Source organism: Candoia aspera, chromosome 2 (assembly GCF_035149785.1).
Source record: "Candoia aspera isolate rCanAsp1 chromosome 2, rCanAsp1.hap2, whole genome shotgun sequence".
NCBI lineage: Eukaryota > Metazoa > Chordata > Lepidosauria > Squamata > Boidae > Candoia > Candoia aspera.
In genome coordinates, this window is record NC_086154.1 from 218,448,721 (window position 1) to 218,472,505 (window position 23,785).

The following is a 23,785-nucleotide window of genomic DNA, read 5'->3' on the forward strand; positions in this document are numbered from 1 at the left end:
TTTGTTTCACATGCCATTCCAGACTGCAAATTCTCCATTAAGTTACGAGATTTTGATTGAAATACATATTGGTGTTTTAGAGCTTCCCAGTTAAATACTGATTTGTTTTCCTGTTCAGTCTCAACTTGCTTTTTGGGTTGAGATGTATCAATTGTTTTTGTTCCTTAGCTTGTCTCTTCCAACCACCCTCTTAAATAGCTGAAAGGTTTTACCAAAGTAGGTCATGTTAAATGGTGCCAACCGGCAGGCCATGTGTGAGGCAGGAAATGGCACATTTTGTTACACTTCTGGAGAAACCCAAGCTTTGGTCCGATCAGCGGTAGAATTCACACTCCCTGCTTGGCGAACTCCGTGTAACCTCATACTAGATGTCTCACAAATACCTTTATGAAACAAACTTTCATTATCTCTCTGGCCTCGGAAGGACAAAGACATTGCTCAGACAGCATATTCTCATATCAGCCTGTTAGTAGTTATCTTAAAAACCTTATGATGTTCCAATCTCACTGCTAACCCATCTGGAGGATGTCAAATGTGGGGAAGATTAAACTAAATTGTGCCCTATGATTTAATATTTCTGTTTGTTTTGTGTTCTTAATGTTTTGAAGCTTTAGTAACATGAAAATGTATTTTTGGTTAAGTGTAACTGAAGCTGAAGATTTGTGAAATAAGTTATTGCTGCGTTTTTCTTCCATTGCTGTGGATTGTCCATTCAGTTCTATGAAGCATCCTGTAGGAGAAGAGCATGATATATTAGTTCTTTGGCTTTTTGGTATAAATAGAAAACAAGAAGGAAGATTCTGTGCAAGTGTAATCCACTTATTTTAGTCTATTATGAGGCAGCAATGCCAAGTTCTATCAACTCTTGCAGGGACCTGATTCTGCTCAGCTGTGTAATAGTGATGGCAGTGGGCCAATCAGAGCAACAGCTTAGGAACAACCTTTTGGGAATTTTGTTCCAACAGAGTGAATGACAGAAAAAAGAGAGAGAAGTTACAGATAATAAACTTCTCTGCCTGATTTGTAATGATCAACTAAAATGTGTCCTGGCTTCTTATGGAAGCCTAACTATTACAGATGTAGAGCAGCTACATCTCTATGCCTGGACTGTATTTTATTTTGATCAGCTGCAGCATAACAGAGACAGGTACAGTAATTATCACAATCTAGCAATTAGCCTGGCATTCTTTCCCTAGGTTTAATTACCCAGATAAATAGTAATTGAATACCGAGGACTTAATGACAAAAGGAAGACGTTTTTCTCTGTCTTAGACATTGCTTTCCAGGTTTGAGCATGATTTTTATATCTTAATTATGTTCACTGTATGTCTTTACTTGCAGAGGTACTTTTCTGAATATCTTGGAATTCAGACAAGACAACCTAAAGATCCAGGATCTTCCTATCTTAAATTAATTGTTTTAGCCTACTTGATTTCTAAGATCCTAAAAATAAAGCTAAGCTGTTGTAAAATGCAATTTCTTCTTCTATATGATTACTTGTGCACCTAAAAGAGTGGGGTAGTGAAAATAAGTTGAAATCAACAGTTTGCCTGATTATTACTATGTTCTATAAATTAGAATCTAGGTTGAGTACTTCTAATATACTGTTTTCAGCTACAAATCTGAGGAAAGGAACATAAAAACAGTTTATGGCTATTTCTGAATAGTGCTTTAGCATCATTTAACTTTCAAAGATAGAACCAAGCACTGTTTTTGCAATGACAGTAAATAATTATTTTATCTTTCAGTGGGTCTAGTGAGTAGTTACATAAGAAAGTATATTGAGAAAAAAATCAAATTAATCCAAAATAATTAATGATTCAGAAGAACAATGGAGTAATGAACTGAAGTCCAGAGTTCAGTTTGGGTAGTATTTGACTGTGCATATTGGATAGTTTATGAGTTTGAATTCATGAACTCCACAAGTATTGTGCTAAATCACTAGAAATTATTTATGAGAAGCATAGTGTAGCTAAGTGGTTAAATGTGTTAAGCGGAGAGCCAGTTTGGTCTAGTGGTTAAGGTAACAGGCTAGAAACCAAGAGACTGTGAGTTCTAGTGCTGCCTTACCCATGAAAGCTGGCTGGGTGACCTTGGGCCAGTCAGTCTCTCTCAGCCCAACTCACTTCACATGGCGTTGTGGGGAAAAGAGGAGGCGGAAGGCATATTGGCTATGTTGGCTGACTTGAGTTATTTATAAAAATAATAAAGGCGGGATAGAAAATAAATAAATAAATATTGGTTTATACATTAAACTAAGGGCTGTCAGATCTAGTCTGGAAAAAATATGGACAACCACTAGAGGGCAGCAAAAAATATAGTAAAGGATCTTTACTAGAGAGCAGCAAAAGACCACAAATGACCACTAGAGAGCAGCAAAAGATCCTTTATTATATATTTTGCTGCTCTCTAGTGGTCATCCAGATTTTTGCATCACAATTCTGTTAGCTCTAATTAATATTTTACTTTTTAAACAATTCTGTCACATTAGAGGTAATGCTAGGATAGCATGCAAAGTTGCTGTTGTAAATAGCTTCTTCCTTACTCTGGACGCCATTGCTTGTCATTATCATCTAATTTTACAATTTTACCCAGCGCACACATATGTGTATATGTGTCTGGTAAATAAAAATACAATTGTTTTTGCATCTGCAGTAATGTACTTTAGGCAATGAACTCTTCTGTCATCCTAAATGAGTTCGTGATTGTGGGTCTAAAACTCTGTTCGCTGTGTATTGCAGGGGACTATCAAATCTACCTTTGACTGTTATTTTCACTATTTCATCCTCACTGATAGTGAAGGATCTGAGATTTGAGCATCGGCATCATTGTAGTGTTTTGAATATATATCAACATGTTAAACTGGACTCTTTGTATATAAAGCAAATAATCTGCTAAAGGAGAAAACCTGCTATGAAAGTAGAAAATAGGAGGTACTCAGTTTAATAGGTTCTACTATTAGGCTATGCACTTTAAAATGCAAAATGTGACTAATATATTTGATTTGTATGGAAAAGCCCCAAGCAGAAGCTCTTGTCTTTTTTCCCCATCTATATGATAAAGGACAATTACTGTCTAGTTATGTTTTTTTTAATGCCATGGTTTTATGGTGTTTCCTTTTTTAACGAGAACTAGACAACCCATGACCTGTTTGGTCAATGTTTCAGTAGGGTCATTGTTTCAGAGATATTTACTTACCTAAACAGATCAACAGAATGACCATGGGTGGGCAAAAAATCAGTGGGAGCAGGAGTTATTTCCAACTTCCTGCCAGCTTTCTCAGTGACTTTGCTTGTGGGAAGCTGGCAGGGAGAAAGTCAATGGGGAAGCTGGCAAGGAAGGTCACAAGTTGCTCACGTAAGTCTCCCCCACCTGCGCACCATCCCCTAGTCCCTCTGTGCTTGCACCACACTGGCCACTTGCACACCTTCCCTGACCTGTGCCACACCCTCACACATCCTCTTTGAGCCATGCCACATCCCCATTCACCCTCCCTGACCCAGAGCCTCCCCAACCTGTGCTGCACTGTCTTGTACCCTCCCTGACCCTTGTCACACCTCTTGGGCACCTCCTCACGCACCCTCCCTGACCCATGCTGCACCTCTAGCGTACCTCCTCACACCCTCCCTGATCCTTGCCACATCTCTCATGCACCCCCTTGCTCCCTCCCCCACCCACCATAGGCTACTTATCTGCCTGCTGGCCTTGGACTTGCAACTTCCTGCTGGCTTCCCTACTGACTTTGCTTATGAGAAGCTGTCAGGGAGTGTTGGCAATCACAATTGAGTTTAGACTTCCCCATTGACTTGTGGGAAGCTGTCAGGGAGCATTGGAAATGAAGATCACATGACCGCCGCTGACTGCAACAGTGTGGTGCCACTGAAGCAGCCAGAACTTTGCCAAATTCAATCTCATGGGAGTAATGTGTCCCAGATTTTGGATGCATTCTGTAAGTTAGCCAATTTGAGGTACCTTGGTTCAAAACTTATTGCCCTATGATGTACCATTTCGCCCAACTGAAGGTAACAGACACAAGGGTTTTAGAATAGTATATAAATAATGTGAAAGGGATCAACACATACAAAATGTTACAACATTCTGAATAGTTAAATAGATTCCCTCTTCAATCCACAGGCAATAGAATTATTAGAGTCAAGTATGATTTGTATATGCAAATCATATACAGTATGTATGTTCCCCTGTTTAAAAGTACTGTATTGGACAATTTTCACCATATTCAGTGTTCCTGGCTTTGAAACAAATAGCAAGCATCTAGGAAACTAAGCATCTTTATTGCTGGTCTGAATTAACGTTTGTGGGCCTAATATCAGTATGCATTTTAGTGAAAAGAATTCTCATTTGGTTGGTAGAGAGATTATTTAGATTGGGAGCTACTTAACTATCTATTTCTGGTATGCCTCTTTAAAATTCTGCTCCCTGTCATCCATCTCAGCAGTGTTCAAGTTTTTGTGCTGTTGTATGAGTATCACTTTCTTAAACTGTAAAGGTTAATTATATTTGAAGAACAGCTTTGTGCTTTCCTGTACAAAACAGGTAGCCTAGGAATGCAAATGACATTATTAGGAGGATCATTTTGTTTTAGTTTTTGAACATATCTTTTTGAAAGAAAATGCTGATATATTTCTATATTAAATTACAGTTTCACCTGGTTTAGTATGGATGGGTATTTATTTTTAATGCCTAAAGAACTGCTTTTAAGAAATTAGCTTTCTAGGCACCCATGTAAACATGTAATTAAGGAGGGTTCTATAAATTTATTGTGAGAGGGGTGTATAAAAATAGAATTAAATAAAATCCTTTAAAGCTGTCAATACATCTCAACTTTTGCATACACAATATGTTAGTTTTGAGGAGGCAGTGTAGATTGTTTTGCTTTGTTTTTAATTTACTTGCACAGCTGTTTAGGAGTTTTCCCAAATATATTAGTAATTTAATTTACGTATCTCTGTAAAGTAATTCACATAACTATGGTGATAATTTTTCTCAGCTGCCATCTATATTTATTTTTGTCCTGTATTGTAATTTTTTAAATTGTTTTTATGATTGTTCGCCACCCAGAGTCACTTGATTGAGATAGGCAGCTATAGAAATTTAAACAAACAAACAAACAAACAAATAAATAAATGTTTATGGCAATAAAATTATAGCAGGTACTATTTTGTACCCAGTGTTGCAGCTTTGAAAATTGGTGTCACTTGTATGTGAGTACCCTGAACCAGTATCTGGATGCAGTGATGGGGTTTTGAGGATTAAAAAGTAATTCTGAATCCTGATAGGATGATCTGGAGTGGTGGTGGTTGGGTGTTCATAGGTTCAGTAGTTGGGACGTTTACCTATTCTGAATGGGATTGCACTAAGAAACAACAGGTACATAATTTGGTGGAGGGGGTTAGAGTCGTCATTGTCACTGGACAAGGACCTTCATGCCTAGGAGTACCAATTCCACCTTCAGTTGGTATTCCAATTATATCTTTTCCTGGATAGGGACAACCTAGTTACTATAATACACTCTATGAAGGACCACATTTGCACTTACATGTAGCCAAAACTCAGCTGATACAGAATGCAGCAGCTAGGTTGCTGAAGGCACCTGGCCATCCATATGTTGAAGGAATTGTGCTGGCTTCTGTTTAGCTACCAAACCAGGTTCTGGTTTTTGGTTGTGATGTACAAGATGTTAAGCAACTTGGGATCAGAAGATATCTATCTATATAACTATATAAGTAAATAACTATATATATAACTATATATATATAACTATAACTATATATATACATACATACATATATATATATAGTTATGTTTTTATAGCTGTTCTTATTGTAAACTAATCTGAGATGCTTTGCCATAAGAAGTTAAGTATAAATAGAATAAATAGAATGTTAATCAAAGCCATTTATTTCCAGGAACATTTTTATAGAGAGTTACAGAAGTACTATGGGGAGGTCTGTTGATGAAGGATCAAAGTAGATGTGGTATGAGATCTTACTGTCAAGGTGGGGAATTTTACAAAAAAGCACCTGTCTGTGTGTGTGTGTCCCCAGATGAGATGAGGACAGTTAATCATTTACTATAACCTTCACAAAACAGCTATTTTCTCTCACTGGTAAAATATAATCACTGGAAACAGAATAGGCAAACTCACAAGGCAAATTGCGATATTAGGGAGGGGAAATTAATAGGTTATACCTTCCCTTTTGCTGATAAAGTTTAGACATGACCATAAAGTGGGGCAGGCAGATTATCCCAGCTACTTTTCGCAAAAGGGGAGGGGAGAGGAGAGGGAGGGAGATAGTGGGAGTTCCAGTGATGAAAAGCTCTATGTCTCATTTACATTAATATTTAAGACAAAGTAAATGCATATATTAGTATGTATTAACAGAATTAGAATTTATCTGGACTTTCTTTTTGTACTACATCCAATTTTTTTCTGTTAAAAACCTGTTTTTCCAAACCAAAATAATGATAAGGGTTGAACAGGTTTCTCTGCATATATCCTTGGAGAAGGCTGCATTATTACTGCTTTTCTTCCCAAATTAAATAGAAGGATCCAGTTGGCAGATTTCAGATCATCAGGTGTTTAAATGTGCCTCAGGTGACAAGGATCATTATAGTTAAATATGTCACAGTGTCTTTATTACTCTCTGTGCACTTGACAGATAGCCTGCTGTCAAGGAATAGAAGCCATAGATAATGATAAGGTAGTGGTGACCAGTAAATACAGAGTGGGAAGGATTGCCCCTGCAATAAATAACTAAATAAATTATATCTATATTATCTATATCTATATGCCATCCATGGTGTGTGCAATATGTACCATTCAAATAGTCTGCCTTTTAGAAAAATAGGAAATCATACTATACCTCTTATATACTCATTGTTATACTGTAGAAAGCAAAGTGGTTTTTGAAATTTTAAGTGAAATATGCACTGTGTGACACAATCGTAATCTGTTGGCTGATTGGTGTATCCCAGTGGGACTTGTCTAGTTTGTACAGCAAAGATGTGTTTGATAAATATTCCAAGAATATGTCACCATAAATATGAAACCCTAAGTTTTCATGCGAGCAAATACCATATTACCAAGTTACAGTACATTCAGCTGCAATTTGTACGTTAAAAGAATTTCTTGGGCAATTTACAAATTCAACCTAGAGTATATGGCTAAGAGTTTGAAATGAATTGTTTTAGCCTTACCTAGTATTAAGATGCTGCACTATTGCAATGACCGCAGAAACAGCCTTACGACTGTTGCAACTAATATTGCTTACTGCTGCTGATAACAAAAGTGTCTTGGTAAAAGTGCCTTGTACAGCCTTTCTCATCTGGCTCTCATTCCAAACTGTCAGGTGAGTGCTGATAATTCATAGCCTGGAATTCTTTTATCTGAACAGCAGTATCTCTTCTCTGTACTTTGGCAATGGAATTAATTATATTGCTTTTCAAAAATATTTCAAAGGCATACTAGGGTTTTCATGGATCTTAACTGTTGCCAGCTGTAAGGAAAAGTCAAGATGAATGAGCGTTGTAGGAAATGCATGTCCCTGCAATTAGCTTTGATTGTGATACAGAAATAATACATCTCAGTTTGTTTGCAAACAGGTATTTATACTTCATGTAAGTTCCAACCCTAACCCATGTTTCATTAAAAAAAATCATAGAACTGAAGCAAACAGGTTAGGGAAATAGACTGTTGTACAGATTTAGAAGCGATTTTATAAGGGTGAACGATCTGACTGGGTGAGGCCCTTCCTTTCAAGGACAGTAAATTCAAAACAATGGATCAAATTATTACTTAAGTTGCCCCTGCAGGAAAAAAAAATATTTTAATGAAGGAATTGCTTCATTTCATTAAGGTGTAGTATATTGTTTAGAAAAATTACCTGAGTTGGTTTTGTCTTTATTTTATTTTTTAGATTCCAGCGAGGAGATTATCATATTGATGTCTGCATCAATGACTACTTGGACGTATTCTGTCCTCATTATGAGGATTCGGTGCCAGAAGATAAGACTGAACGGTATATACTTTACATGGTGAACTTTGATGGCTACAGCTCCTGTGATCATACCTCCAAAGGATTCAAGAGGTGGGAGTGCAATCGGCCTCATTCTCCAAATGGACCATTGAAGTTCTCAGAAAAATTCCAACTCTTCACTCCCTTCTCATTAGGATTTGAGTTCAGGCCAGGCCGGGAATATTTCTACATCTGTGAGTACTCAGAGATTTATCACTGCTGTGTAGAATCAGAAAACCTTTGCAATTGAGAAGTTTTTATGTTCTGAAGATGTGTCTTAGTATATCTTTGTATAATTAGATTCTGTAAATAAATCACCATGGATTTGGGGAATGCACATATCTAGATGTATTCCTAGGAAATAAATGAACACTTGAGTTATTCAACAGAGGGTTTCTCACTCCCCCCTGCCCCCATATTGCTAGAACAGAATTATCATATCACTGTTTTTCATCTATGGGAATCACATGTAGTGGACTCTTGTTGTTTTAGTACAAGTAGACAGTTGATGCACTGTGGAAACAGAAAAAGTGAGCTGAAAACCAGGGTGAACGGGGAAGAACTTTTGATATTATTCTCCTTCAAATATTTTTTTGTTCCATTTTATACTTTGAGAGCAGAGCAGAATAAAACATTGAAGTACATTATTTAAATAAACATTTATTTGAGCAATATTATTATGGTTTAATAGTTCTAAATTAATTTTTATTTAAACTAGTTCTCAGTATAGAAACATTGTGATAGTATGGAAACAGGCACTGTGGACAGAGACAGACAGCATGGAAACAGACACTCAGTATGGAAACCAACACTAACTTGTTTAGTATGACAGGAGCCACACTGGCAAAAAATAATAAAAGAATCACTTGAGATTTGTAAGATACTTCTGTTTTTCAGATTTCATGCTGAAATACCGTGGTGCCACAAAAATGGGTATCAGTGGAAAAAATGTTATCTTACTTGTGTATGGTAGCTCCACCAATGTTGCAAGCCTGCATTATTGAATACAGTAGCAGTCTTCTTAAGGCTGAAAAGTCTTTTAACTCATTGCAGCTGTTTCTTGAGCATAAAGGGGATACAAAACACAACTGGAGCAAATTTCCAAATAAATTGCCAAGAAGGAATCCATACACCTGCATCAGTAAATTAATGTGCAGCAGAAAACAAGGTTATTTTTCTGCTCTTACTGCATCAGCAGATAGACTGCCTGCTAAGGAGGGATTGGTCACAAGAATATTACAGGGCTGTGTGAGGAATACCCTAGGCATCTGGCAGATAAAGTTGCTTGGATCCACTCTGAGTTAGATTTTGCCTGGTAGGTCCTGTTACCTGGGAAGTGTTTGATCCAGTGACTTTTGAGGAAGCAGACAGGATTCTTGTGACTGTTAATCTGCCCACTTAAATCTTTGTCCCTCCTAGTTAGTTAAGACCTTCCAGGAGTTGATGTGTAGTTGGAGCCATGCAGTGGAAATGATTTTGGACTATTTTCATCCAGTCTCCAATATTCCCTTTTTGGATAAGGTTCTTGAGAAGGTGATAGGACTACAATTCCAAAGACCTCTAGAAGAAGCAGATTATCTGAACCCATTTGTGTCAGGTTTCAAGGTGAAATATAGTATGGAGATACTTGATTGTACTTGTGGATGACCTTTGGTGGAGCAGAGATGGGGTTAGTGTGGTTCTTATTTAATTTGTTAGAATATCAATATAGCTGCTAAGTTTATATCATTGTGATTCCAGGTATTGTATTTAATTAAAAATCCAAAAAACAACATTGCAAATTAAAAGCCATACAATATCAATAAAAATGAAATTCATAAGCCATCTCATCAAAAACCATATAGCTCACCAGTTTTACACTCCCTCTCATAAAACAGGCTCATTTATCATCCTGGCCCAGCATCTGGGGGAAAAGCCCAGTTTTTAAAATGTACAAATGTTGTTTTTTAATGAAGGCTAATTTGGTCAGGGCAGTACAAATATGAGGGAGTGAGATTAGTGTAAGGGCAGGTACTGCAACAGAAAAGGTCCCATCAGAATATATTGCCTCAAATGGAGGACCTGGAACATGCCCATCCTATGAGGGCATGTGGAACAGGGACCTGGCTGTTCCCCCAAGGCTTTGGGTCAGAAGTTAGGTGAGCTCTACTAAAGCTTGTTGTTTTTTTTAATAAGTGAGAATTATTGTTTTAAACTTGGGTGTTGTGATTTAGATTGCAAAATTGTTGCTGTTTTAAACTTGTATGCCACCCAGAGTCATTGGGCCATATAAATTGTTAAATAAAGAAATAGGTCCTGTGACATGTAGGGCTATGTAGATAACAACCAGCACCTTGTATTGCACCTGGAAGCTATTGGAAGCCAACATAGTTATAAAATAGTTACGTGGGGCACTGTGATAAAGCCATAACTACCTGCACCACTGCATTTTGGATCAATTGCTGCTTCCATATGATGTTAAAAGTCAGCAATAGTCCAACCAGGGAGTGATTAAGGCAGGGCCTTTTGATCCAGGGACAGGCATTGTTGGCACACAAGATGGTGTTGTACAAATGCCCTCCTGGCAAAGCCGCCACCTTTCATTGAACAGAAGCTCCAAGAGGACCCCCCAAATTGCACACCAGCTCTGAGTGGCAGAGTACAACCCTTCCAGAACCAGCAGTGGAAAATCTCTAAGTTCAGAGAAGCCAAACCTATAGCCACTGGGTTTTCCTCCTCATCCAGGCACCCACAGCCTGCAAATACTGGGAAAGGACCTTGACAGTATCACCTGGTTGACCCAGGGTATAGATATACAAGTGAGTTTCATCAGTATGCTGATGATACTTCACCCCATGCTAACAGAAGACTTCAGCCAACAGTTTCATGAAGATGTTAAAAGCGGGGAGAAAATAGATAGGCATTGTCATGAGTAAGGATGGTGAGCAGGGGGCTCCCATCCAGACTGTTAAGCGCATGCGTAGCACTGAGGAATTGGTCAGCCATTCAAAGAGACACAGATCGGGACTGCCTTAACCTTTGGGGTTTATATGTCTGGGTTTTTCCCACGCTTCTTCAGTTTGTTAGGATTCCTGTTATGTACTAGCAATAAACATTAGAGACCAGTTCCTTGTCTCAGCGTGTTTCCTGGCTGTTAGGACAGGCATTCTGCAAAGCAAGGCTCTAGGGCTACACCTTTCTCCCACCAACACCTATTGGAATTGATACTAGAGGAAGGAGGAAAACTGGCTGGTTTTGGTCAGTGTTGACAGATGGGAAGAGGTACAGGTCATTTCTGCTTTCCCTGTAAGATCTGACATAGTGGGTATTGTTACACACGCGGCTCCCAGGTTCGCTTATGGTCACTCACTCACACATTCACAGCCTGTTGAGGCACGTGGATCTTGTCAGTCCCCCTTGCTTTCTACCTGGGTTTTCCAGAGAGGTGCGGCTTGAGCAGACTAGACGCACAGCCCTGCTCAACAGCCGGGAAATAATTAGGGACACACACAAATCACTTCCAACCGAACACTGAGGCACAGCAGGTTCTTTGAAATACATGGAGACCCAGTGAATTTAAAGTAACAGCAAAACTTTACTGGTTGCAGTGTACATTTGCTCTTTCTCACACGCACACATACACGCTCCTCCACACTTATCCGCGTCCTTCCCAACTAGGCTGCCAGGCACTAGCTAGAGAGACGGAAGCCACCAAGTCTGGATCCAAAGATGACTCAAGGAGTGGGCAGGCTCTGGGACACCTTTTATCCCCTAAAGTCCTTGCTTTATTGATGGGATTGGGGTGGGAATTTCCATTTACTCAGGCCCAGTTTCCTTTGTCACTCAAGTGACATTAACAACTTGCTTCCTTCTTGTCTACCCACCCCCCAGGGAACTTTTAGACAATATTCCTGGCTTTTCATCTCTGTTTATGTGCCTGCTTAATCTTTAAGTTATGGCAGCTTCAGCCTAGTCTCACAGTATGCTTTGTGTCTCATCCATTAAACAGTGTAATCTGATGGAAAATAAGATGTGCACCTGCCCTTTGGAACAGCATATACTTAGAGGTTCAAACTATTCTGACCCTGCAAGTTTGTGAATGATCTCTGAAAATGTGTTATTTTTACCAAGCTCTGATTGGTTCAAGGGGTATCTATCTGGTGCACAGTGTCTGTTTTGGGTAGAGTTCTTCCATTATGTTTACTTTTATGTTACTTATTGTTTTGTTTTTAAGTTTTATATCTTATTTTTAAATCTGTACGCTAGTCAAAGTCAGTGTTGAGTTGGGTGGCCTTATAAATCTAAATTGTAATCAAATGAATAAATAAATACTTCCCTATCTCAGCATTTTCCAAGGAGACTCAAAGCCATTGTTTTGTGTGGCAATATCGCTTCTTTTTCCCAGACCATGAGGAGCACATGGAAGAAACATATCCCAGAATAGCAGTCTTGAAGCTGCATACAGAAATGATTGTAACTTAATCCAAATAATCTTAGATTACTGGCAAACACTTTAAAATTATTTTGCCATGTGTTAGCAGAGAGTCCACTTCATCTAACTTAAGAATCTGAAGTATAATATTTTTCAGTAAATTTCAGGAAGAGTGCTTGGCACTCAATACCTGGAATCACAGTGATGTAAGTGCTTGGCACATTTACAGAAGGAGATGTTTAAAGATTGCTTATTTATTAAATGTGTACACCACCTGATTCACCAGAGCCTAGGTGGCTTACATAGATACTGTAGCTGCATAGAACCCATGTTTGTCTGTTGAGTGATTATCACTTGTTCAACTTCAGGTATCTTAGAAATGAATAAATAGGGAAATTAATCTTTATGGAATGTCAAAACCTGATATCTACTTAAAGTGGTAGTATGTCAGCCAGGCCTCGGAGGAGATGTACTATGTGCATGTGTGCATTCATTCTCATTTATGCACTCAATACTACATGCCAACAAGTAATGAAAATAAATTGAAACAGTAACACTTGAATTGTTTAACTGCTAACTTCCTGAGAGTCACATAAAGACATGTCAAAATTAAACTTTGGCTCATATCCTGTGAATAAATATGAAATGCATCTGAAAAGGGGAGATGACTATGAAACACTTTAATCTAGTTCACATAGTACCTATCTTGCTTATGCCAGCAACTCAGTGGACTTTGAAAAGTTCTGTGTCTCTGTTCCTTATGCGAGTCTATATTCCCTTGCAACAAGCTACACATTATGTATTTTCTTAATGTGAATGTTAGTTGTTTGATGTTCTGTCTGACAAGCAAGAAAACCAGCCAGATATATTTAACTTGAAGTCTGTGCTTCTGCTTTCCATTTTACACTATGCATTAAAGAGCCCTGCTACCATTTATTACAAATGTATATATGCCCCCCTTTAAGTAACTTTTGGAAACGGGAAAAACTCAATAAATGTACAAACCATTTTGTTGAAACCATTACACTGGAAGTAGTGAGGAATTTCAGTATTCCTTAAGAGCTTGCTTATCATGAAATTCAAAATCCATCAGATTTATAAATAACAAATTGCTATTACTAGTGTTACTATTAAAAATGTTCTGCAATGCTTGCACTTAGCCTTTGCTCCATAGTTATTAAAAGCAATATGTTGCTTTAAAAATTTGGGTCCTCCTTAAATGGTTTTCTGGAGTTGGTATTAATGTCAAGAATTCCATCAAGGTAATTGTTTGAAAGTGATTTAAAGTACCAAAAACTTTATGCTGTTTAAGTTCACTAGTTCTTTTCTAAGTAAAATAGTACAAAATTAAGAGTAATAGTTCATTTGCCAGGTACACTGTACATCTGAATTGAGTGAAATTAAATACTTGAAGATGTATTAGAGGAACAAAAGCTTATTTTTTTAATTTCATGTATGATTACAGTCCATCTTCACCAGTTTCGGAAAGTGTCAGGTCAGTGGTCCTATAGATACATTGAAAATAGTGGTTACTCAGATATCACATCACAAAAATGCCGTGTTCAGAATTTTCTGGCAATCCTGTTAATGCCACTGTCATCTTATACATATCCTAATATTTGTATATTCTTCTCTTATAACTTTTAGTGCTGTAAAAAGTGATATTTTCTTCAGCAATCTGCCCATTTGTGCCATCATTCAAATGTTGGAACTTTTCACAATGCTTAATCATTCCTGATAGGTAGCATCTTTGTATAGAAGAAGGATGAATAAATTAACTTTTTAATGCTCCCCCTTGAGAGCCAGTCACTATTAAAAACAAGAGTGATATGGTGTCTTGCCATTTTCAGTCAGGAAATTATAGAATAAGTTAACCAAGGCTTAATGTATTTAAAAAACAAAGAAATGTCACAAAACCTATCCCCAGTCTAGAAACTCCCTCTCCAGAAATACTAGTCCTATCCAATATCTTGTTCCAGCAATGTCTTCAACAACATCTCCACCCCCAATGTTAACTTTGGCCCTCAGCTATTAAAGGATTACTCATCATGTTTTATCATCTTCATCTGACAAAAATTGTTTATCATTCTATTCACATATAGGTCTGTTGGGAGAAAGGAATGGACCTTTAGGAATGAAAACTAAATCAAAGAATTCGACAAGATCAACTTAGCTTCAGAACTTTTTCATTTACAAATAATACTTCAATTTTTGTTTTGTTTTTATTATAGGGCATCCTTTTAAGTTTTCTGTGGAGATCTGATCAGCATGAACATGAATACTGATAGTTGTGAGCCACTAAAGTAAATCAAAGAACCTTGGCCTTGATATTGAACACAACACAGTTGCTTTAGATATTCTAAATAAAATCAGAGTAATTGGAAGAGTTTGGTAGATTTGCATGTTTATTTTATTATTGTTTGGCCTTTTGGGTAACACTGGTAATGAAACATTAAATGGACAGTCAAGGTGACTTTTAAAGGGGATTTTTTCTTAATTTAGTATGCAGATTAAAGGGCTAGTTGTTATTAGAATAATTAAGTGCTAGTCTTGGAAAAGAAAAGCTGGAACAATCATCACTAATAGTTTTTGATGTCAGTAGTGTTCTTAAAACCCTCAAAGGGAGTGTTAAAAGCTGTTGCATAATTTGCAGCTGAAGAAATAGCTCTGTAAGAAAATGAAGATAGAGACCAAGTAGCACCGGCCTCTGTTGTTTGAGTGTCCTTTTCCCCCTAAATGCCTATCATATTACAAATTGAAAAGAGATTATTTGGATTCCTGCTGTTCAAAAATTCAAGTGTCATTAACACACTAGAAGCGGAAGTATTTAAAGGACTGTGCTTGTAATCTGCAACTCACAAGTATATTACAGAAAGGAACTCTTGGCCCTTGCGGGTGGATGAACAGATGATTTCCACTGTTAATGTGTTCTCTTGGTACTGATTTTTGAAGAAGTTTTTTTAAAAAAAACTGCCAGTCCATGTCATAGGAAAATTAGTAGCATCCTGTAATATGTAATGGCTTAACAAAGGGTGAATGGATAATTAAGAAATACTTAAAGAAACTTTATTACAGCTGATTGCTTGATGGTGTGATACATGTTCATTTTCCTGCTGTATGTATTAATTAAACAGAGCATAAACAGAGGAGGTTAAGCAACTACCAAGACCAGCTGGTCACAGTCTTTCTCATTGTGGTGATGTTTGGTACTTATATTTAAATCAGAAGCAGGCAATAATGTTTTAAATTTTAAAATTAAAGATGTAGATTTTTCTGGAAAATTTCAAAGAAGAAAATTTTCTAGGAAGTTTTCCTATACAAATGATTGAGTCAAATTAGCATACTCATCTCAATATTCATAGTCTATACAAATGTTTGGACTACTTTTTTTCTTAATATAAAAATATAAATCTGGGCTATTTTATGAGGTTGGAACATTACATTTTTAAAAAAGATCAATAAAAATCATTGTTTTTCTTTTGTCATGGGCTGCAGAAGGAATATTGAGTTATGCATTGATGTCACTGAGGTCATCTCTCACTTCCTGGGTCAGAGGTTGTATGCAATCCATAGGATGTACATAATTGAAAAGATAGCAATTCTAAATTGGTCTCTGTACATATACGGAACACAGTATATTCAAATGTTACCCAGTCCAGTGGTTGTAAAAAATGCTTTCTCTTATTGGCAGTGTGAGTAACTATCTTACTTACACACCAAAGCAGTAAATGTAATGTGTGCAGCTATCTTTCCAATTCTGATCCTAAGGTTCCTATTGTCTTCAGGGTAGATGCTAATTATCTGTTTGGAAAGCAGAAAGTACCTAAATGAAGTGAAACAAGACATTTCATATTGTTTTCAAAAGAATAGATAGGCATGCAAGCAGTTGACAAGATCTGTTATTAGTGGATCGAAGTTTAATGATACAATTAAAATCAAGTTACGCAATAAGAATTTGGAGGCAGAATATTACCCATAGAAATAAAATGGGTAGTTTCCTGGTGGTTAAATTATTGACAGATTCAATAGTACTGGTAAACATTTCATTATAAACAATGTAAAAAATACTGATTCAGCAGTGCAAGGGTTTTGACAAAACATGTAAATCTCTGCATTACTGCTTAAATGTATATCACTTATTGTCTGTGCTCAGTTTCAGTTTATAGTTTGAATGGCTGCCCAGTGCTTCAAAACGAATACTGAAAAGTTGCTTTGGTGTGTGTAGGAATGCAAACTTTAAAGCAGGCACTATTTTCCCCAGGATTTCTTTGCTGCATTCTTGTTGGAGAGAAAACTGAAGCATTGCATAGTTCTAATAATCAGTTGATGTAAATATGTTCCAGAAATTATTTTTTTCCTCATTTCACAATTAAAACTGGTTAACATTTTAAGAACTTAACAAGTTAATTGTTGTAGGTCTTCATTTTTTGCTATACCTGTATATTATTTAATATGGTATATCATTTTGGGGACGTTTCCCCCTTTTTCTAGAAAAATAGAATTGACAAGTAGGAACTGTAAAACCTGAGGGCTGCTGAACCAGCTGAAAGGAAATGCATCTGTATTCATACTTACCAGAGTGTATTTGTTCCAGAAAACAGCAAGCCATCTTTTATGTTCTAGATTGTATTGTAAGCTACATCCAGTACAAACTTAGCCACTGACTTCAGTTGTGATTTTGAGGCAGCATGTACATAGTTGATTCACAGTCACTTTGGGTGATGCAGAAGATGGAAGAATGTGGATAAAGCAAAGATAAAGAAGATTGTGTCTTTAAATTTTGAAGTTTTAGTGTGCAAGAGGTTTCAAGATTTCCTTTTCTCCCTAGAGTATCCATAATATAGATTCCCAAGTGGGGTACTGGATGCATCTTGCCTTTACTGCATTGGCATGTTTGTTCAGAAGACACACTGACCTACACATCAGTAAGCGTAATTTATTTTTGAACTTTTTAAAAAAAAAGTCAAGACAGAAACTAGTATAAAAAGGGAAATAAAGAACAAGTATGAATACGAAAAATAAAGAACTTGGGAATATATAGGAATATGTATACAGTCTAAAGAAGAAATACACATGTTTAGAAATACTTAATATTTCTATCTGGAATAACATTTGTATAGACAAAGCTAATCAGTTAGGAGAAAAACTATTTATTTAGCTTAGAAATGTTAATCTTGTTTTAGACTTAGATTGAAATATTAGTAAGATAGAATAGAGAATAAGGAAGATGACCTTGATGGAGATATGCAGATAGGTAGGGCCTGAAACATTTTTTGAGTCCAGAACAAGATAGCTTTTGAAAATGGCTCAGGCAGATGCTTCCCTAATTTACTGAGATATAAAAAGTAGGGGAGGGCACTTGCAAGATTTAGTGGTTCTTAAATTCTTTGACCTCATTACCCCTTTTCCCAATCTCAAACAGTGCCATTACTCCTACATACACACACAGAGACACACAGACCCAGACTCTATATAGTTTTACACAAGCATCTTGGTAGTGGCAGTCCCAAACTGCATCCTTGATTCGCAAACAAGCAAATACAAATTCCATTACCCCCATGAAATGCCCTACCCTCCAGTTTAAGTACCACTCTTACAGCCAATGTCATTAAAAGTAGCCTAATTTGGATAGATGGGTAGTTAGAGGGACAAATACATTAGCTTCTAGAGTGTGGATTTATACACAAAATCCTCTCTGGGCAGCCTGTTTTGGTTGTCCTTCTGCTACCTACCTGGAAGATAAAGTAGTAACTGGCAGGATTAGGCATGTTTGCTTCACAGTAGTGATGATCCGTTGAGTGTCCTGTTCAGGGAACAGATTTAAGGTGCACCCAATGCTAGCCAATGTTGGGCACAAAACCAAGTTTTCAAGGCCTTGTGAAAGGCCAGAGGTTCAGGGTAACCCGATCTCCAGAAGGAAGTTGTTCAAAAGAGTGTGTACCACAGCAGAAAAGGCTGTCCTTCTGGGCCCCACCAGCTGATACTCAGTTGTCTGACGGTACCCAGAGCAGGCCTTCCTGCTGGATCAGGTAGGACAGGTAGAAACAACTGAGAAGAGGTGGTCCTGTAAGTAACCTGTCAGCCCTATGTGGAGGTAGTCCACATAGAAAAGCAAAGCTGTGAGTACTAACACTACCTTTATTGTAAGGTTACATTAACAATCTTGCAAATCTGAAAGCACTTCTCCCCTCCCTTACCTTTACTTTCCAGAGAACTAGGGAGGGTTCCTTCTGAAATGCTTTATCCACCCCCATTGCTTGTGGGCTATTGCTTGTCTGACTATTGTCTAGGCTGCGACTCTTGTCTCCCAAGGTTATTCTCACAGCCCATTCTATAACCTGGTCCCAAGACATAAAGGGCTTTAAAGGTTACAACCAGCACCTTGAATTGCACCTGGAAGCACAATATAAGCCAATACAGATCATGGAGCAAGTGGTGTCACCTGTGCCAAAGAACCAGTGCCATTAACTGTCCATGCTGCTGCAGTTAGCTTCTGAATACTCTTCAAGGGCAGCCCTATGTAGAGTGTATTGCAGTAGTCCAGGCTGGAGGTCATGAGGGCAGGAGTGATTGAGAGCGTGTCCCAGGAATGGATGCAAGTGGCATATAACTTTGCATAAGTCATGCAAAGGCCCTCCTAGCCACAACTACCACCTGCTCTTCAAGCAGGAGCCACAAGTCCAGGAGGACACTCTGATTCCGCACTGGCTGTCTGAGGCAGTGCCACCCCATCCAGAACCAATGATGGAAGGTCCCCAGGAGGTCCAAAAACCCAGAGACACTCAGTCTTGCTTGGGTTGAGTTGAAGCCTATTGTACCCCATCCAGGCCCGCACAGCTTTCAGGCACTGAGACAGAACTTCCACAGCATCACTCAGATGACCTGGGACAGAGATATAAAGTTGAGTACCATCAGCATATGACCCCAAACCAAAGGATGACTTCACCCAGAGGGTGTTGAACAGAAGGGGAAAAAATACCGAGCCCTGCAGCTCCCCACAAAGGACCCCTCCACAACACTGACTGGAACCAACCTCGGAGGAAGGAGGAGAACCAGCACAATAAATGCCATTCACCTCCAACTTATGGATCCAGAAGGATACCATAATCAGTGGTATTGAAAGCTGCTCAGAGGTCAAGAAGAGCAACGATAGTTGCACTATCCCTATCCTGCTCCCACTAGAGGTCATCCAAGAGTGCAATTAATGCCATCTTGTCCCATATCCAGCTTGAACCCTGACTGAAGAGGGTCCAGATAATCTGCTTCTTCCAGGGCCCTCTGAAGCTGCAGCATGACTATCTTCTCTATTACCTTCCCTAAAAAGGGAAGGTTAAAGACTGGACAAAAGTTCTCCAGAATGGTAGGATCCATCAGTGGTCCCTTAAGATAATTCGACACTCCTTTACTCCTCTCAAACTGGTTTTCTTTTTTAAGACGATGGAAACTTTAGAAAGGAGAAAGGAAGATGATCAAAACAAACCCATAAAGTTCAAACTGCTTGCTACAGAAGATACAAACAAGGTAGGGAGAAGCTCATTATGAAGAGATTAGAAAATTAATTGATCCATGGCTTTGACAGTTCCCATTGGACATCTGAGGATTCTGCAAAATGAAATTGCAGTCTTAAACATGACATTCTTCAGGATTATTTCATTTTTTTCCTTGACTAGCGACTCCTCTGAAGGATCATTAAGTTCCAATTATTTTCAGTGAAATATTTCACAGGAAAAGGGCATGATAAAAATCTGCCATGGTGGTATAATTCCCTAGAGAAACCTACTAAGTCTGTTATCAGGATTTTAAAAGAAAAGAATCCTATTCAGCATATAATGTAGAAGCCTTGAGAAGATTCACTTTTACCAAGCACTTCAGAATACAGTGACAGGTTTTAACTTCTTGATTACTATCAGGTAGTGGATGAATTCAGTGATAGTAAGAGTAAAGTCTGAACTGTCTCTAGATAAGAATGAAGTGAAATCTCTATTTTCTTCTTATTTTAAACATTCCTCAGGTGAAAATATTGAAAGGAAGGCTTGAGGTTTAAATGCAAGAATGTTCTTTTAAAGAGCTATAAATACAACCTGACCCTGTTTATCTAAAACTTTTCAGACTTGAATAAGTAACTTGTGGATCTTTTGTTTATTGCAGTAGATATGAATTAACAAAGTATCAGTCATGTAACAACCAGGAAAAACTATGATAATATCCCAGTTTAAATTGTTGTCCAGCAATTGGGGTGATTTTAGCTAATTGTGTACTAAATTGCAATTTTCTGATGGCATGGTAGGAAAAAAGGGAAAAAATCAGTTTATAGGGTACATTTTCTTAAATAAAAAGCAAAAATAAAAATAAATGATCTGAAATTCCTTAATTCCTTATCTGGCTATTTCTCAAATATCATTTTTATACAGAGTATGGAAAAGCCAATTTAATGTTTTTTTTGCCTGACCACTCTAGCTTCTATTCAGTGAATTATTTTAGGAGGGTCATCCACTCAGCACTTTGCAGAAAAAATATTGACGTAATATATTGCAGGACTGTTCTAGGGTTCAGTGCTCTTGTTAATGTTCTTTCCCACTATCAGGAAAAGTAGTGTGGTGGTGATGGTAGCTACTGTTGTTAAGGTTGTGCAAAGTCTATATAACTTTTGAAGTAGCATTTAGAGTTTGCCTGGAAAACATTGGATGGCAGGAAGCCTGACTGCTGCTTCTATTGCTGCTGTCACCCATCCCTGACCTATTACATTTTCTCGGACTCTGTTTGGACAATATCATAAACCCTAAGGATCACTCATCATCCAGTATATCTGCTTGGGCCTGCAGGCTCCTCTTTCTGAGTGTTATAGGTAAGAAATGGTTGTGTGCGACTTTTGAGGCTTAACAGGATCATCCTCAAGGTAACCAAAGAGCACCCTCCATGTGCAAACCTGAAACAAACAAGGAGGCCACAAAGATGCCTACCCTCCAGCAGAAAGTTGGCAAAATCACACATTGCACTAAGGTACAACATGGCTAGTTTGGTATTGAATTAATACGATATGTGAATCATCCATAGTAAAAATGCAGGGGCCTATGGATAGTCTCTTACTAAGTTCATACTTTGCACTAAGCCATAATCAGGTTTGCTTAGTTGTGGCTTAGCATGCAGTGTAACCTATCCTATATGTCTGTACAATAAATCGTGCACATAGATGCACTAATAATGCTTACCTGTCCCTTTGTCAGATTGGCCCCACTGCCACATACATTCTGTCATGATGCTTGATTGGGTATTTTGATAATACTGTTTCAGGTTCCTGTAAAAAATTCTAAACTGTTTTTTTTTTTTTAAAAGGACTTAGCAACTGCAGGATGCCTTTGTTTAAGCTAATCACAAGGCATGCTGTAAATATTTATTATTAGATCTGTGTGCTATTGTACTTTGAAATCATTATGCTACACATTATGTACAAGTCATGATTGATTTAATTTATAATTTAAATCCTGTAGAAATATATAAGCATTCTCTAAGTTTTACAAACACATGACAATTGCCTAGTAATATTTTATAACTTAAATGATTGTGAATATACTTATGATTGGTATAAGGCAGTGCAGTTGGAAATGGTATCACAGTGGTCCTGATGTTTCAAAGTACTTATAATAATTAAAAGTAAAATTTCTAGCAAATGGGCAGAGGTCTTTAATACAGTGCTGTTTTCATGTAAATGTCTCTTAATGTTATGGAAGGGAGGAGATCGTGGAAACAGATTTCCGAAGAAGGAATCATTTGTGACAAACAGCCTGTTTTCCATAAGCCAGTGATTTTGAACCATTGTTTGTGGAATACACATAGTTGCTTGGTTCACATATAGTTCATGAGTGGCTACGCATATTCTTAGTCAAAAGCAAAGATAGAGTATTGCAGTTTGGTGTTATGTCACTTTTTTGTGTCTACCATTTAAAGATAGAAATCTGGATAAAGTTCTGTATGCATTTAAAGATGGCCAGGAACCATAGGCATCGGGGTGGGGGTAATAGAGGAGGGGACATGTGACAAAATGTGCATGACAGTGCAAACTCCACCTCCATAAGGGCATGTGATGTCGCAACAGAAATACAAAAGGACAGAACTTGGTGTTATGACCCCACCATGCATATTATGTCATTTTGTGTCATATGCCAGTTTTTCTTTCCCTTGAACAACTAATTGCATCCAAGCTCGTTACACATTAGGATCTAAACAATGTGGTTTGAAAACTAAACATGCTCCTTTCATAATTAATTGCTTACATCAAATTGGGAAATAAATAATAAAGTAAAGCTGTTATATTGCTGGCATGATTTTTTTGCCATGCACATATGACTCTGTGTGCGATAGGTCAGGAAGCTGGGAAAGGGCACTTAATTAGTTTGTTTTGTATGGGACTTTGTGTCTGCCAGTAGATGTGCTTTGATCAGGTTCATAATGGTCATGGTTTTAAAGAATTGTTTCCTGAAACTCATCTCATATCAGACACCAGCACTAAGCTTTCTCACCTTTTGGGAGTGGAACCAGTACAGTACATTGTCTCATTCTTAATGTGGAGCTGTAAAGGAGGATAATGAAAATGTTGCAAATATATGAAATTTTCTGTTCTTTGACGCAGCTGTGGCAGTCGCTCTGCCTGCTGTGCTGCCTAACACACTGGTCATTTGTTGGCAAGTTCATATTTCACATGGTAGGGAATTGGGAAACTAGGCAGACAGGCGAAGGGTTTTATTTGCAGTAGCCTATGTATCCCTAGACTCTGATTTGACATTAAACATCTGCTTCATGATCTGTTTCAAGGCTACTTCCCTTCCACCAACAAAGGTTATGACTCCAGGCAAGCTGTGCTTTCACTGACAGGGGAAATTTGCCTGAAGTCCTGATCTAGTCAGAAGCAGAGCGCCCAGCCTCTGGAATCCTTTTTTCAATTATTTTCAAGACTGACAGACAGCAAATGTATTGATACAGGAAAGGCTGTCAGTAGGGAAAATAAGTGTTTCATTTCATGTATGCAAGTTTTTGCAAAGACTTGCATGGCTGTTAACAAAACAAGAATGCAGTTTTTTCTTTTGAACATACACAGCCCTTGATTTAAATGTATTTGAGCATATTTGAACTAATACGTGATATTTTTAGACCATTCTTATTGCAAATTGATACATAAAATGGGCCTATATTGACTTTCAGTTGAATTTCCAGTTGAATTTCATAAATGAAAGTTCGTACTCAGAAGAGTATGTACGTACTCGTACGTACTCTAAAGATAAAGAAATGAACTATCCCCTGAAGTAATCCAGCACAGTTTTTTTTAGTATGTATGTATGTATGT

At 37.7% G+C, this 23,785-nt stretch overlaps 1 protein-coding gene across 1 annotated transcript in view; it reads left to right on the plus strand.

The window, feature by feature from the left end:
- Positions 1-23,785, plus strand: part of EFNA5 (ephrin A5) — a 206,873-nt gene that overhangs the window by 159,460 nt on the left and 23,628 nt on the right. Inside the window, exon 2 of the mRNA XM_063295368.1 lies at positions 7,938-8,230. Coding sequence (XP_063151438.1) covers positions 7,938-8,230 — 293 coding nt within the window. The remainder of the gene's footprint in view (positions 1-7,937; positions 8,231-23,785) is intronic.